General features: G+C 36.3%; 2 protein-coding genes across 3 annotated transcripts; both read right to left on the bottom strand.

The window, feature by feature from the left end:
* Positions 1 to 48: 48 nt before the first annotated feature.
* Positions 49 to 9,684, bottom strand: LOC112566182 (tripartite motif-containing protein 3-like). Of its 2 annotated transcripts, none has more exons than XM_025242178.1 (5): positions 9,531 to 9,684; positions 6,663 to 8,102; positions 5,994 to 6,239; positions 5,366 to 5,616; positions 49 to 5,091 (listed from the first exon to the last, which is right to left on the bottom strand). In XM_025242178.1, exons 2-5 carry the CDS (start codon positions 8,091 to 8,093, stop codon positions 4,698 to 4,700), a joined length of 2,322 nt encoding a protein of 773 aa, XP_025097963.1. In that variant the 5' UTR covers positions 8,094 to 8,102; positions 9,531 to 9,684; the 3' UTR covers positions 49 to 4,697. The 2 variants fall into 2 exon arrangements, with proteins under 2 accessions (XP_025097963.1, XP_025097964.1); XM_025242179.1 differs by having other exon boundaries at positions 6,663 to 7,144; positions 9,531 to 9,683.
* Positions 9,685 to 11,103: 1,419 nt separating this feature from the next.
* Positions 11,104 to 16,245, bottom strand: LOC112565863 (putative transferase CAF17 homolog, mitochondrial). Its single transcript, XM_025241711.1, has 6 exons — positions 15,522 to 16,245; positions 14,694 to 14,828; positions 13,816 to 14,047; positions 13,153 to 13,287; positions 12,808 to 12,907; positions 11,104 to 11,663 (listed from the first exon to the last, which is right to left on the bottom strand). The coding sequence occupies exons 1-6, from the start codon at positions 15,804 to 15,806 to the stop codon at positions 11,444 to 11,446; spliced, it is 1,107 nt and encodes a 368-aa protein (XP_025097496.1). The 5' UTR covers positions 15,807 to 16,245; the 3' UTR covers positions 11,104 to 11,443.
* Positions 16,246 to 16,865: the final 620 nt, after the last annotated feature.

Here is a 16,865-nt window from a genome sequence, read left to right as displayed (position 1 = left end):
AGAGTAGAAAATCTCATGCTAGAACACTGTTCACTAAACCCATTCAGGTTGAGTATCAAAATGACATGTTTATTTTCATGTCTACTTCAGTATAGACAACAAAGCTTTAAACCAACAAAGGTAGAGAGAAATGTTACCCTAGAAATACTGTTTCACATACATAAAACAGTTAAGAATATACCAAATGTAGAATATGATGGCAGGCAAATTTCAATAATAAACTCGCTCAACATGGATGTATGGTGTAAACGAGCTATAGAATAGCTCATTTAATACACACGTTTTGATGCAATTGAGATATGAAGACATTCACATTTGCGGGTACAAACCAAACAATTTCTAAAAAGAGGCCTAAGTGAATGAGTTTCCAGTTTCATTACTAATTTAAAAAAGAGCAGACAAAGCTAAGCCCTTGTGTAAATGGAGGTGCAAAAACTAGTTTTATGGTCTGTTGTGTTTTTGGTTGATAGCCTCTGCGGGAGTGGAGGTCGAGAACTTTTGCGAAATGAAATAAAAATGTAACTATGCAACACGTATGGTAAATACGCTGTTATTAAAACTTTCTGCACAGTCTAGTTTTGACTTACTATGGATCCAGATGGTGGCTTTCAAAGGGCAAGTCAAGATCTCATGGTATACCATTTCAAGAGGCTAAGTGTTGGTCTCCACAGACTGCCAGCAGTCAAGTTAATGTGCTCCTTAATCATACAGCACATATACATGCCAGCAAAAGACATTTCTATAGAAACAAACTGAAAAATTTCACACAAATGTTTTTCACATGCATGGTTGTTAAAGATGCCAAAATATAAATCAACAAAGCTGCAACTTGATAGGCAGATAAACACACACTGTCCAAAATGATCAGATTTGAATATCAGATTCATCATGAAAATGTTGCAAGTGGGTTCTCCAAACTTCTCAAACTTTTATCTTAGGTTTCAGCTTCTGTGTTTATATATTGTAATTTGATTTGGCCATAATCATTAGCAGATCAGCATAAAACTCCTGCAACACTATGGAATATCTGTAACTTTAATTTATCTGCCCTTTATCACTGCTGCCATCTGAATTTTGTTTATATTTTCTGGAGATCTCTGACCAGGCTCTAAACCAGCGCAAGCAGGCAGAAGATTTCATAGGTTGTTTCAGAACAGAAAGCAGTTGGTATGTGCTTACTAAAATCTTCCTCTAGCTGACAAATCACACTTTTGATTTTGATATAGAGCAATGAAAATTTTCTGCAAAACAGCATCATCTCAACTGCAGGGACAGCAGATCTTCACAGGAATGTTGCACCTGGAGTGGAATGTTCTGGTTTTTATTTCCTAAAACCTGCATGGTGTCTACTTTTGACTTATCCTGCATTTTTCACTTTGTTTCTCTGCTCATGTTAAATAATGATAATATTAGCACATTTGTTTAGCTCCTTTTTGGAAAGAAGTATAGCATCAGCTACATTCAAGGTGCTTAAAATATAAACACAGACATAAGAATAATAATGGTCTAAAAACAGAATTTCTTGTGTTTTCAAGGCGAATGCTGTCAGCATAGATGCAGTCACTACAGCTCAGTTAAACTACCAGCTGCAGCTGTGATTTGAAGTTGTAATATCAGTGGAATATTAGTGTTGGCACCAATAACATAAAGTTGTTCACTGTTGGTGCACATATGACTGTCAAGGAGGCCACACGAACACAGTGGCAGTGAAGAAAATACATGAAGTAGGAGGCAGAATTGTAGAAGAGATAAGAAAATAAGTCTGCGCTTGTTGACTCATGTAGATCTATAATCAAAAGCAGTGGGAAGAATATTACAAGGAAAATGGACCGTACATGGAGCAGAAAGAGTTGAACATCTTCAGGGTAGTGATAATTAAAATCAGCAAACAAAAATCCAGGAGTCAAGATGATGTAGATATGGCCTTTGAGGATAAATACTTCGGAAATTGCACACAAGCTTTCTAGACATAGTATTATGAGAGGACAGTCATATCTTATAAAAGTGTTAATAGTGTGAGTATGCTGTTTGAGACCACTAATTTCTCAGGTCCAACTATTTTTTGTCCATCTCCTTTCCTTAACTGCCTTTTCCTCAACATTTTTTTAATGATCAAGCACTCAGACAAACCTGAATAAAAAGAGGGAAGTTTCTGTGCCACATGTTCATCAGGCCACCTAATGCATACCTTTAGTCTCAGATGCCTATACTTTAATCTGTTTCTTCAAAAACATAAAGCAGTTACTTCTTAAAAAGATGATATACCTACTTACTGACTAGTTCAACACTCGTGTAAAAATACTGAAACTGGAAAAATACCATTAACAACTTGATATAAAACCTGTCGATAGAAAACATTTTGAAACACTTATATTAAGGCAAATAAAAATGGAATACATTGTAATATGAAAGGGTCTCAATGAAAGAGATTACTTCTCAACAAGTTCATATATATACATAATTACCTCACATTTAAAACAATTTAAATAGCAAGCAAGCAGCATGAATACATGAAAGTCATATATATTTATACTTGGAGGAATTAAGGACTTAACATTAAGAAAGAAATATATAATTTCCCCTCAACTCTGCCCTCCGATCACCACTTACAATGGTGCAAAATAGTGGAATACAATATTAGAATGCAATAACTGACTTCTGTTTGTGGCATAATCTTGGGATCATTAAAAATATATAAAAAAATAATCAGGGTGTCATGGAGGAGCCCAATTCACTAAGAGCTAGAGTAGCAGATGCCTGACTGGTACCAGTGATTACTTACAAAATATTAGAAAACAAACTGACAGTAGGCATAAGCAATCGAGCTAGCAATTAGTGGTGTACAGTGCACCCAGCTCCAGATTTCTATTTTAAAGATGTTTTGTGTGTAAACAAACGATGAGGCAATGATTTTTTTAAAATATAAAACTGCATGTAAATTAATTTATATAGGCTCTGGCTCCATACTGCTTACTGGCATAATAAATGGCCAAACGATTGACAATTATCTGGTCTGGCATTTCTTGAGTCAAGTATTTGTTTTGTGTTACAATTTGCGCTGAAAGATTTGTTACCAGGTTTGCTTCAAAAAAAATCTGAGAAAAATGCTGAGAATAAACACCAGTGTCAGCCAAAGTGCACAGCACGAAAACTTTAAATTACAATACTGAAAAATTTGTGATGATGAGTTAATTAAGCATTCAAAAAGAAAAGCAAGAACAGTTCTTTGCCCAAAAAAGTGCATTACTGGCCCCATTGCTGGGTTCTTCATGCTTAGGTTAATTTACCATTATCAGCTAGTTCTGAGTTTAAAAATCCAACTTTTGAAACACCAAATACAATTTCAAAGCTTCATGTTGTTAGTAAAAACTCATGATAATAATAATATATAGATCATAAATAGCATATCAAAGATGTTTAAGACAGCAATAACTACACTATTTTAATGCCCAAATGACATTTTATCATTCTGGATAAAAAGTTTTTTAAACTGCTAAAATATCACTTTACATTCACGTTTTATAGGAGCACACGACTGAATTGAGCAGCCACATCAAGTTAAAATGTCACCTTGTGCTGAAATATGGAAAATTTACACATCAGAGGAGGAAATTTAATGAAATATATGTATAGCACAGTGATTGACCACCCCTCAGCTTTCTTTTGCTAAATATTGATGGTAGATGCAGTCTAAATGCCATGCAGTGGCGAAAGGGTGATGGTTTTGAAATTAAGATATATCTTATCTACAATACTGAATGGGGACTCAAACACATTCTTCAGGTTTACCTAAATTTCAGAATGAGTCACAGACCTCTGCCATACTATAACACCAGAGCTAATTGCTATTTTCAATAATCTTCTGGGAAGACAATGTCTTATCACTCTTCAGCTGGGTCTTAATAAAGGTTTTGTGCAGATATGACTTCAAATGAGAGCGGAGACGCCTTTTATGTTTAAAAAGTATAAAACATCTGATGGTTAACTTTGGTACTGACTCCCATGTAAAAATGTATCTATACTCAATACATTTTTGTAATATTTCATTTTCAGGCTTCTGGTTTTCCATAGTACCATGTTTTGCATATATCCCACAGCATGTGTGTTCAAGTGCACACATATGTTCATGTGTATGTGTAACTGGAATGACCTTTAATGGCTTTATGAGTAGATTTTTTGTGTGTCCATATTTGTTTATTAAACAATTATATGCAAAATATTTACAGGTATTTTAACAAGTATTCAGAGGAAAGTTTCTTTCATAGCATCAAAATCAAACTGACGAAAAGTCGTCGCATGTCTTTTTCATTTTCATTTGTTACATGGGTCTAGTTTTTCGGCGAGGGGTATATTTCCTTTTTGAGGTGTGTCGGGTGCGGAGAGGGGGATTTTCCCTCTCGAAAATGTTGCCACTGTCGTTCACATCAGGTTACCTCACAGCTTGTGGTAGTGCTCTTCTGGCAAGGTGTCTTTGTCCCATGGAAAATATTTTCTACAGTCATTTTTATCTCTTCACATCTGATTTGGTTGCATAACAGAAATGAGGTTAACAAGCACAAGGATTTTGTAAAAAAATGTTTGTATCTCTCTCCTGCATCATAATCAACATCAAAATCCAAGAAAACAAAAAAATCAATCAAAACTACAAATTGCTTGCACAAATTAAAACACAAGCTTAAAATACCATGAAATATAAGTTACTCTGAATCCATATAGTAGTAGGCCATGATTTTACTTCTGCAGACAACCCACAGTTTAGAGCCAGGTCCAAGTGCAACTAGTTTAGGAAAGAACAAGTCCTCCGCATTGAAATCACCTTGCTGTAGTATGGGAGTTGAAGTAAAGTCATAATTATTACCTATTTCAATGCGCAAGACAGTGTTGTTGTCAGAATCAGCTACAATCAAGCGGCCAAAGCTATCATGGCAAATACCCATGGGAGAGAACTTCTTGTTCTTCTCCTCACTTCCATAACCTTTGTATGGGTTACGTATGATAAGCTTATCTTTCAACTCACTCGAGAGCACCATGACCATCTGATTGCCGGCATCAGTTACACATACATCGCCATTGATGTTGACTGTCACATACCTGAACAAACAAAAATTGAAAAAAACTTTCTAAAATCTGTCAAGATCTGTAATTTCACACATGCACCCTTCCACACACACACACACACTATTCTATAAACACACACACACAGAGCATGAAAATGATTAATGAAAAATTGTGATAGTTGTTGTAGTAATATTCAACAACTTAATCACTGAAGTTTAAACAAATAAAATTTACAATCTGGAAGTTCTGCTCTAATTAAAGAAAAGACAAAAGTGTTAGCAAAGAAGCCAAATCTGTTTTAACTCACCTTGGTTTACTTGAAGGTAATTTGGAACTATAGACTTCAAGCACATCCCCCTTTAGTGTCATAAGCACAATCTCATTTTTCTGTTCAGAGGTGTCCTCTTCTGTACATACCACCACCAGGTGATTTTCACAAGTTACAGCTATACCACGAGGTGGTAACTTTGTCCTTGTCAGTTCCTTAAGCTTATTCCCAGCACCTTTTCTCTCCATTTCTTTCATAGTGGAGCCCACTTCAGCATCCCAGAACATTATCTACGCAAAGTGAAAAAAAACATAATATGAAAAGAACATTAAGACATGTCAAAAAAATCACAGCTACTGAAAAACAGAATAGGTCTTTTTCTCTTTGTAAGACTTGCATATGGTGAGATTTATAAATTATTGCTGAAGCTGTTGATGTCTGAGGCCCTGCTGTGACTTGTAACAGAGGCTGAGAAAACAATTTAATATAAATCTGTAATTTAAAGTTGCCAACATACTTCATATTCCTTCCATTTGTAAAAATTGTTTTCCAGTTTATTAAATCTTTACCTTCAGCCCTATTGCAAATACCTTGTAAACACTATTTGTAAAATGGACTCTTGTTCTGATTCTCTAAAAACTATTAATTTTAAAAATGCCTTTCTCACCTGTTTCTTCTCACTGTCATTCTTTCCACCTCCATCACGATGGTAAAAGGTTGTTACGATGCCATTTCCTGGCACTTGCACTAAGCAATACTCTCCATCCTCAGCAAGATCAAGAGTGAATGGCTCAGCAGACCAGCAGCTATACTGAATCACAGCATTCTTATGAGCCTCTATCAAGCATGACACCAAAACCTCAGTTTGAGTCAGTGGCAAAATGCTATAGAAGAGCAACAGGTTGTCCTTCACCTTTGGAGGGGGGGATGGGATAAGGATGGAAAGAGAAAAACAAACAAAATGGATAAGGGACTGAGAACAATTAGTTTCTAACAGTTATAATTAACGCAGCAAGACAAGGTCTAAAAAATACTTTTGTAAAAATGCTGTGAACAATTAAAAAATACATATCCCACATCGGAAAAAGGCTAGTTAAATAAACACTTATCTATATATTGTTTTGGTTCTAGCAAGAAGCTATTCACCATGCACAACATATGCGTAAGTACGTGTGTATGCACACACACACACATACAAGTGAGTCAATTTAGATAAAGGAAAAATAGCTAATGAAAAAAAAGAACCATAAGAGAGTGAGGATTACCTACAGTTAATTATGAATCCACAGTCTTGAAAAAAAGAACGTAAATAGCTCATCACTAAAACATAACTTACATTTATAATACTAGTTGGTGGCTGAAGTCGTGAGTTCTCCACACCAATCTTCCCTAAAATGCTAATGTCAGGTGTCATACAGTTTGGTGCAGGCAAAACAAGGCGCTTCTCAATAATCTGCTGGGGCAAAATGGCATCCACCACCTTTGCTGACTTTTTTTCTGATTCTCCTCCCATTGATTCTTGTATGTGGCTGAGACCCTTCCAGATTCGTATCACCTCTAGAGGTGTTCCAGGTTTCAGAGCACTGTCTGCCAGGGTGATCACAGCTTGAAGAAAGTTCTCTTCCTCCTGCATCTCTTGAATCTGACGGTTGAGTTCAGCCTGTTTACGGCCTGTTGTTCCAATGACCCCAAGTGCTGAGTTGAATGCTGTTTCAATCATTGTTTGGATGCTGCCTTTCCTTGCAAGCATTTCTTGCTGCACTTTCTGGATATGCCAGTTAAACTCCTCTGCTGCTCCTTGAGCTGATAATGCTGCATCTTTAAACATATCCATACGAGTTTTCATTTTATTCTTTATCTCTTTAATAGAAACCAATTTATCATTTTGAGCATTTTCAATTAACTGTGTTTTATGACTGTCATGTTGCAATGTTTTGCATTTTTCGCAGATGGGTGTTTCACAATCTTTGCAAAAGCCAATCAGAAGCTTCTTATCAAGAGGTACATTTGGATGGAGTGGGCAGACGTCATTATCAGCACCATTTGAGGTTTGCAAAAGTTCATTAAGATGTCTGATCGTCTGCAAGTGTTCACAAACTGCAGTATTGCGGCAGATTGGACACTGTATTGCTGAACCATTATCTCTGGCATCTTGCAGCATTTCCTGCCGGCCCATGTCAACAGTCATTTCTGCTGGTGTCTGATACAAGAGAAGTGTGTGATGAGACCTGTGATCATCATTTCCAGAGTGGTCATAGTCACAGTCACCACAAAAATTTTTTGAGCATTCAAGGCAAAACTTTGTGGCACCAACATGCCGGTCATGATGGCTACTGCTACAGAAGACATTCCCAGACTCTGCGTAAATGCTAACTTGGCCTTGGAAGGTATGCAAGTATGTCTCACTCTGCAGCCAGGCAATAACATCTTCTGGGCAAACAGATCGTTTTGTGCATGTAGGGCAAACAATTGTGAGTGGTATGATATCAGATAAAGAATCGCTAGAAGGCTGGTTATTTATTACTGTTGCATTGATGTATTTCTCTAGGCAAGCAGCACAAAAGATGTGAAAGCACCCAGACAGCTGCTTAGGTCGCCTCACATCATTTAAACACAAGGGGCAAATAAGACGGTGCTGGCTGCCTAAAGATGGGGTTTCTGGTGTTTCTGATGGAGTATAATATCTATTTGTCTCTCCTTCAGCACCCGTCTCAGTCTGAATTTCCTGGCGCCGAATCAGAGATACAAAATCACCTCCTTCAGCCATACTTTTTCTCTGTGAAATTGCAAAGAAATGGCATTAATCTACATGGACTACAATTAGAAAACCTTAAACCTGTTTATAAGGAAACACTTGTGGTCTACACTATCTTAGATTACATTAGACAACAGTAACCATAGGTAACAATTAAGATCTGCAGAAAACTTTAATCAATTCAGTTAGAGAGTACTGCAGAATTAGTTTTATCTAACTTTATTTTTTAAAAAAAGGCTTTCTGCATATCAGATGTTAATGAAGTTGCTTACAGAGTAAGATTTTATGCACAGTGTGTAATGTCTGCATAGGGCCCATGTGGTGTGTTGTCCACAAGAAAGTGTATTGTCAAAAATGTTGGTCTCATTTTACTTCCCAATACACCTCCATTACCTCCCATACACCCACAAAATAAGGCTCTCCATAAGAGATCAAACATTAAGCTTGTTCCAGACCTGTTACAGATAAGTAGATCTTTAGTAATTCTAATTCTAGGATGGGCTGGTTTTTTTTTCATTCCAATTTATTCTACTTTTCTTGCAATGTTTCTTTGGATGGCTGGTTGGTTGGTTGGACATGAAAATAAAATTAGCTACTTGTACTCTCTTACTCTGGCATGCACTCATGCATGTGGACATAAAGCACTAAAATTATACAGTCGATAAGTCGACCTTCCCTAAGTCGAAAACCTCCCTATATCGAATTAATTGTTAGTTCCTGGCCAAATACCTGCGCCTAAAACTCGACAACTCCGTAAGTCGGATTTTTGTTCGGGTCCCTTTCAGTTCGACTTATCGAGGTCCGACTGTACCCTCAAAAAAATGGCCCAAACCTCTGCAAATATGGACAATCTGTAATCAACTCTAGGGCCCTTCTCAACAAGTTCTAGACTTTTGCTTAACTTTTATGCTGTTGACTATATTAAACAGAAATTAAAATACACAGTATTGCGAACAGGATCTTTCATAAATTTAAAATTACATTATCAACAATTTAGGCTAACACACATACACACTTAGTGTCCCCAGAGAACAGATACTAGTTTACAGTTTTTAATCGATCTGAAACTTTACGAAATTTAAGTCTTTAATGCGTACATACGCATGAAACTAAATGATAAATATATATTATGCACTTATGCTTACAAAATTAATTTTTATTTTCTAGCGTAAAAAATATTCCCAGTTCATTTTTTATGCCAAACCCGCGAATAATCAAAACCCATCTATAGACTGCTTTTGAATTTCTCTGCTCGTGCAACCTTACTGAGAAATATATTTCACCACATAATGATTCAGCGTTGGATTTTTTTCGAGGGAAATAAAGTCTAAACTGTTAATACATTAAATTATTTCCGACTTCCTTTTTTAATAAGGTTACAAGTACCTGACAACTTTATTTAGTATGCCATAACAAATTTATCTGTTGTCACATTATTATCAGTTTTACCTTTCCTTTCAGAAGGCGTACTGTGATTAAGTAACAGGGTTATATCAACCCGCGATTAAGCCACAAAATATAAAAGGCGTAGAAATATTTTCCCGGATTATAGTCGCGTAGCTTATAGTTGAGATCCGGAAAGAGTGCATCACTCTGATGCATCTACAGAAAGCAGCTGCACTTCAGTTATGTCCCCTGCGGCGGGAGAGCACTCTAAGGCATTCAACTATCGGTTCTTGATTCTCTGTAGTTTTCCCTCTCGCTAATCACATGGATGCACATAATCACGGTTCATTTGTCTGATATGACCTTCATTTTCGCCTAATAATAATCCTGACCACGGAGCAAACTATTACCTGGCTTAAAGCGCCATCGAGAACACGATACTTTTGACAAGAATACGAGCGCTTCTGAGTGCACTCTGAGGGGAGTGTCCGGAAAATGTTATTTATAATGTGCCGAGACGAGATCGGAACCCAAGGCCATCGTTGTAGTCCCACCGGGCGCCCCTGTTTTAGCTTTGTCTAGGCCACGCTCATAAATAAGCTTTAAATACTTACATGACTGGCAATGGTAGAAATTTGACGAAGTAATCTACAAGAGCAAGTATGTGTGCTAAGTATTTTAGCATTATTCATTTCTTTACAGGAACACTTAAAGACTAACATAAAACCCCATATCTATTTCAGGTAAAGATGACGCCATCAATCTTGAAAATGTTGGTAGTATTTATAGCTGTACAGAGATTCCTATAGGCACATTTCACCTTGTTATAAAATTTAAGTCCTACTATCACTTGATTTTTCTGTTTCCAACTTTAAAGTGGTGCATATATCAAAATTTTAAGAGACTGGGTGCTGCCATTAATATTAATATTCTAAACTCCCCACACCCTACCTCTCTTCCCAATGAATTCATGGGTCACTGGTTGATCTATACTCAAAAACTTGAAAATGCGTACAAAGTTATCACCTGTCAAAAACATTTGTAGGCACAATGTGCTGTCATAAATGCTATCAGAAATTCGGTTTTCACATTATACTTTAATCTACATTGTTATTACTGTTATTTTTAAACAGGCTTTTCTAAAAAAAAACCACTAATAATGACAAAAGATATATTTTGCCAGTAGGCATGCGAGTGCCCCACTTTGTCCATAATGGAGATAAGATCTTTGAACACTAGTATTAAGGGTTATGTTAGCAAGAACTTTGCCCACGTTATAAGTGATTTAATTGGCCAGTGAGATTGTAAGGTATCGTTTAAGGCAAGGAGAAAAACTATATTTTATTTGGTATATTTTTTACCTACTGTACTTAATCCATAAAGAAGACAAGGTGCTTTATGAATGCCAACATGCTATTATTTTTGCAAATTATTCACAAATAATTCTTTTATCACTTTGCATACACTGTCACGAAATAAAAAAACAATAATATTCTAGTCCAATAGGCTGTATTCCTGGGTTTCATCAGTTAATTTGTTGTTTTTGTGGTTACAATTAGGACACATTAACAGAAATGTGGTTGCAGAACTGGCTTCCCTTTCTCCCCTACACACACAAAGGAACACAAAGAGAGGGTGCTACTTATAAATTGTCTTCATTATTACTACGTTTACCTTAATCTGTCATTCCATAAGATTAAGATGGTATAAATCTCAAGTGTGAAGACAAGATGCATATACCCATGAAAAACACCATATTCAACACCAATGAATAGATTTAATTTTGTTAATGTCCAAGCTACAGTGCATAGCCAGGAAAACTTCACACAAAAGAGAAGGCATATGTAATGCATCCTCATTTGGGGAGAAGGGAAACTTTACTTGACCTGCCCATACAGTGATATGAAAAAAATGCAAGAGCTGGAATATTAGCAACCCTCACACCAACAAAATTAAGACTGATACATAAGCAACAATCAAGGAACATTTTTAAAAACACCCTCTGGCCACCATCCCGGGATGTATGCAGTTGCACCAATTTTATGTCCATGAGTGGAGTTAATGGAGAGTTGTTCATTAACATATGCCAGTCGAAGAAGGCCAAGACCACGATCTCCTGACAAGCTGCGGAACTTTCCAGCATTTTTCCCATGCTCAGTGCTGATCTGGGAGTCACTTGCCACATCCACATCTGGTCTGAAATGAAGCAAAGTTGCTGCTTTTAGTATACTGAATAGAGCTGATACTATCATTATCATATTTGTGTAGCTGGTGTATATAAATCAACATATCTGAGAGGAAGGGGAGAGAGAGATTGGTAAGTATGGGTTGTAGTCAATGCTGTGACATAAGGTGTTCAGTTTTCTCAAGCAACCTAGTAACTGTTCAGTATAAAATATCCTAATGCAAAAGCTGAGATAGTGTAAGATTATGCAATCTATGCTGGTTCAGAGTGACATCAGGGTGCAAGGTCTTTGGTTGGGTTAATCGTGGACAAGTATCTCTTGACTACTTGTAGACAAATTATCCAAAAAAGATGCCCCTAGTTGAACACATTTCCAGTTTACTATCAACAAGATGTGAGTTCTTGTGTTGATGGAGGTGCAAAAGCCAAGATTTATGGTCTGCTGTGTTACTCTAATTAGAGGTTAACAACTTTTTCAAAAATGAATATTGGCTATCACAGGGCTTGCCAAGACCTGACAGCCTACAAGTTCGTGAAAGGCTAAGTGTTGGTCTATGATTTGATCTGCTGGTATGAAACTAATGGATAGACCCTGGCTGTCTCTTCTTGAAACCAACTAGCCACCATCTTATTAGTCATAAGGCAGTACCGTCTCATGCCCACCACTGTTTTTTTATTATTATTTATAAACTGTCAGTGTTGCATGATTTTTGTTTGCTTTAACTGCTTCCTAAGGAAATTAGTGTCACTCTGTTCATATTCCAACTAGTTTTTATCACATTTCGACTGGTAAGATGGCTATATGGTGGCTTCAGCAAGTTCTATTTTGTACATGATCAGTCCAGTAGTTTTAGATCATTTGTTTGACCTCACATTAAGATGGTAGATCAAACCAAGTTTCAAATGCTCATTTGTTCAGAATAAAGCTATAAATTACAGCCACATACATGCATATAGTCCTTTGGAAAAAAGAGGACTTGACATGGTTATTCTTGGATAACACAAATCAAAATTGTAAATCCAAGACATTTCAATATGAGGAATAAACATTATACATTAAAAATTCTTTTAGAAACATAAGAAAAAAACCCACCAAATCATAAGTAATGCTTGAGAGTTTATGTCATGCAAAGTAGAAAATATCTGTTTTCATACCTTTCGAAGACTAAAGGAACAAGTCGCTTCCTGATAACACCTGTGTGGTATGTTCGTGCTGTTAGTTCCTGTCCAATGTAACAGCCTTTGGAAAAACTGACTGAAACCGATAAATGCAATTAAAAAGTTATGTTTCTTACTGCAAAATATACAGTAAACATGAATGTGCAAATATGCAATCTCATGACCACATGCGCATACACACACGCACATTTTGTACCAAGCTCAGCCCAGTCATGTGAAACAATTGCACTAGACCTTTCATGCTTACTAGTCTGCATACATTCAAGGTTGATTTCTAATGCAAGCAAATGCCCATATACAGATTTTTTAGTTAATGCTTACCACCATGCATAAGCTCAAGGTTGCTTTCTAATGGAAGGCAATTGCCTGGTGGAAGGTCAGCAGGACCTTCTGGAATGCCCCATCTGTACCGTGCTTCATGGTAGTCTGCAGGTTTTCCAGTCATGTTGATTGTTGCTTTTATGATAGAAATTATTACAAATAATAGTGTGAAACAATACATTGCATTTTAAATTGTTAATTTACCACAATGCACCTGAAAAATCAAGAATCCCTGTCAAATTAGATAGCAACCAATTTTTTTTATATATTGTAAGTTTCTCTCTTTAGTGCATTTGTTTTATAGTTATGTCGTGTTTCAGTTTCCTTTCCTTTGATTGAGGGCTAGGTGTAAAAAAGCATAATATTGCTTATTTTATTACCCTCATAACTGAAGATGTCACATTAATACATAAATACAGACCTACAGCAAGACACATAAACTATCAAAAAATGGAAACTAACATCTTAGGTAAACTATTATGAGTCATATCAGTAATGAAATACAACAAGTAAATTTCTTTCTTGCTTTGACAGTTTCTTAAAGGGATAAACTGCTTCAAGCACAGATTTATAAGTAACTGGCGCTTTATATACATCTGACTACTCATATTTGGTGCATTTACATTTATTAAAATGAAAAAAGAATAAAAAATTAAATATTACCCTCCCCGCAGCGAAAAATAACTCTATGTCCAAAATGTCCCACGCGAGGATCTGGTAGGCAAAATGCAGCATGAGGAAAACTGTGATTGTTGCTTTGATCTGCTTCAGGTTTTTCGACGGGTGTTTTAGGTGAATCTTCAGTTGATGAGTTCAATGCTTTTTTAGAGGTAGGGTCATTGCCACTCAGTACTGACCAAACTTGGTATTCACTGCTCACATCACTTATGTCCACCTGAAAATAGTCAACCATAATACATTAATACTGAATTAAAAAAAGATTAATAATGATAAACATTTTTCTGAAGATTTTTAAACCACTTACGCTTTTCATATCTATGAAAAATATCACAGTGCAGGAAACTATTAAGCAGGCTTGTGGTATATTTTGTTTTCATGTGGAGTTGACATTTTGGGCTCCCACTGTAATTGCTAATAAGTTGAGATGCTAAGAAAAAATGTAAAACTTTCTGTAAAAGTACAATATCTTTGTCTTTGCCAGCCCATGGAACAAAGACTATTCTTCATTCACAGGCTGTGAAGGTCTTTTATCTTGTGTGGTGTGCGAGTAAAAAGACTTTCTAACTAGAGACAAAACTGAACCCTTTACTAAATCTTTTACTATTAATTTTATCACAGTAAGCAATCATCTAGCTTCACAATGATAGCCCATATGCTAATAATCTTGTCACTACAGGTCTTCTTGCATTTTAATAAATGTAAATGCACCAAATGTGATTAATCAGATGTCACTACAAGGTCTGATCCCAGAGTCAACAACATATTATCATCCATAGGCTTCTTTACAAATTAATTTATGGACAATACCATTCATGAAGAAATCACATTTACTCTGTGACTAAAGCAATTTGAAAATGTACCTTCCTCCTTATCTTGAACCGCTTAATGGTCTTAATAAAGTCATCTTTGAGGTCTCCATCACATTCTATCAAAAAACACAGGTCATCAGACGTCTTGCTGTGGTTGTACAAAAGCAGATCAAACTGAACCCGACCCTGCAAAGACAGCATTGACATTTTTATCTTTAGTGCAATGACTGCATGATATTCAAGGGCATCTGCGTTTAAACGGAATTTGTATGTTAGTTAATACCAAGTGTTTTATCCTTTTATAGCTCTTGAATTATCTGTCCTGCAGAATTCCTTTTGTCAATTACTTTTTCTTTTCCTTGTTACTGTTTCTTCTGTGTCTTTACTGTCTTTTGTACTTCATCCATATCACTGCCCGTCTGTCTGTTTTTTAATGTTCTACATATTGACCTAGTTTTATGTGTAATGCAATGAGTACATGCTTTTATATAAACACAATTTTGTGCAATATAAATTGTACATTTATTTTATTTTTACTACATTCATATTCAAGACAATAAAGTGCGATCTTGGGGATTATTATTCTTACTGTTGGAGTTGTGTGAAATCCTATTCAGAAATATTTCTTTCATCTTTTAATGAAATCCCTTGTAATAACATAGCAACAGGCTAGAAATTTATCCCATGGTAGCTTGGCAATCCCCTCAACAAAGCCTATGAGTCATCTGAGTCTTGCTTTCAGTTTTACTTGAAAAATATTTTAGTAAAAAATCTTTGTTGTTGTCGTTTTAAAGATGTGCAAGGATACAACAGCTATGCACTCATTTGTTCTCTCACTCATGCACATTTCCAAATAACGGAAGAAATTTGTTTAAGTACCTGGATATTAAGCATCATGGAATACATCGCTCCACTCTGATTCATACACAACTGTGTTAAATCATTTGTTACAAGTCCCTGCAGAAAGTCAACGGTGTCCCTTCCTGACACTCTCACAACCCCTCTCCATGCCAAATGAAATGACGCACATGAATGTTTTGAATGTGCTTGGCTATGCACAAAGTGCCTTGTGGCTATCCTACATTTCTCTAGTTTTCTACACAACTGACTCCAGCTTGTATTTTTCATGGCCAGACATCTCCTCGTAACACTAGATGATATCATTTAATTAATGCTAAACTTTTTTTCGCTCAATGAGACAATTACAGAAGAATAAAGCTGTCGTAATTAGAAATAAAAGGGTAGTGCTATGGCCTCTATTATGGCAATATGTACTGTGTTTACTGCAGATTCTTTATAAAAGTAATAGTGCACACTCAGTGAACCGTGGCAAGTGTATGACATTCGTTATGTAAGTCATCACCTAAATAACCTTTGAGTTAATTCCACCTCGAAATTGATAACTAAAAATGAAGACGACTACTTAAAAAAGCCTTTGAACAATCTTTGATTTGGCCTCCAATGACAACTGACAAAAGTGTAAACGAAGCCTAACTGGGGGTTCACGTTGACATCAGTAGCCGGTCGACATGCAGACGAAGTATGACGAGTTGCGCCGCGCACAATCAGATACACCTTCTGTATTTCCGTCGATACGAGAGCTACTTGAGTCTTCTGCTAACCACTTCCTGTTGGCAGTTATACGTTCGTGGTTTGATTTAGGTGTACATCTACATCCAACAACTAAACTGGTCATTTTCAGAAAATAGCATCCGATTATAAATCTTTGGTTACAAACACACGTGTCTCGCACAATGAAAGGCCAAGGACAGAACACGCAGAAATAAAAAAAAAATATTTGATCTCTCAATGAAGAGACGAAAAAGAGAAGCTATATGTAAATATTACTTTGAATTACATTTTCTGCTGGTTAATGAAACTTAGGTCTTCAATCACAAGAGAACGGAGTCTCGTGACAAACAATTTTTAAATTTCGGCCGTGCTACCACGGACGTATATTTCGTGGTGCTACATATATATGTTGTTTCAACCCAATTACAAAGATTTTCATTTTGTGCAAATTAAATATTGTAACTTTGCAGACATTGTCCACAGTTCCTAATTCATAAGCTTTAAGAAGTCCAGAACTCGGCTGCTCGACTAGTTCTCCAACTGAACATACCACTCCTACATTCTTGTCACTTGCTACCAGTTCCCAGCAAACACACCAAAGATTCGGCCAAGCTTGGTGCCTCCTTGGTCTGCCTTGGTACCAATATTGGC

The sequence above is a fragment of the Pomacea canaliculata genome, linkage group LG6 (assembly GCF_003073045.1).
Source record: "Pomacea canaliculata isolate SZHN2017 linkage group LG6, ASM307304v1, whole genome shotgun sequence".
NCBI classification, from domain to species: Eukaryota; Metazoa; Mollusca; class Gastropoda; order Architaenioglossa; family Ampullariidae; genus Pomacea; species Pomacea canaliculata.
Note: the sequence above shows the minus strand (reverse complement) of the source record. Positions and strands in the feature narration are given on the sequence as shown.

Excerpts from the sequence above, each read along its gene's own strand:
- LOC112565863 (XM_025241711.1), bottom strand. The coding sequence starts at position 15,806 with ATGATATCATCTAGTGTTACGAGGAGATGTCTGGCCATGAAAAATACA. Across the intron at positions 14,829-15,521 it reads CCATGATGCTTAATATCCAG|GGTCGGGTTCAGTTTGATCT; the intron begins GTACTTAAACAA and ends CTGTCTTTGCAG. Across the intron at positions 12,908-13,152 it reads CCTTGAGCTTATGCATGGTG|TCAGTTTTTCCAAAGGCTGT; the intron begins GTAAGCATTAAC and ends TATCGGTTTCAG.
- LOC112566182 (XM_025242178.1), bottom strand. The coding sequence starts at position 8,093 with ATGGCTGAAGGAGGTGATTTTGTATCTCTGATTCGGCGCCAGGAAATT. Across the intron at positions 6,240-6,662 it reads CACCAACTAGTATTATAAAT|GTGAAGGACAACCTGTTGCT; the intron begins GTAAGTTATGTT and ends CCCCCTCCAAAG. Across the intron at positions 5,617-5,993 it reads ATGACAGTGAGAAGAAACAG|ATAATGTTCTGGGATGCTGA; the intron begins GTGAGAAAGGCA and ends CACTTTGCGTAG.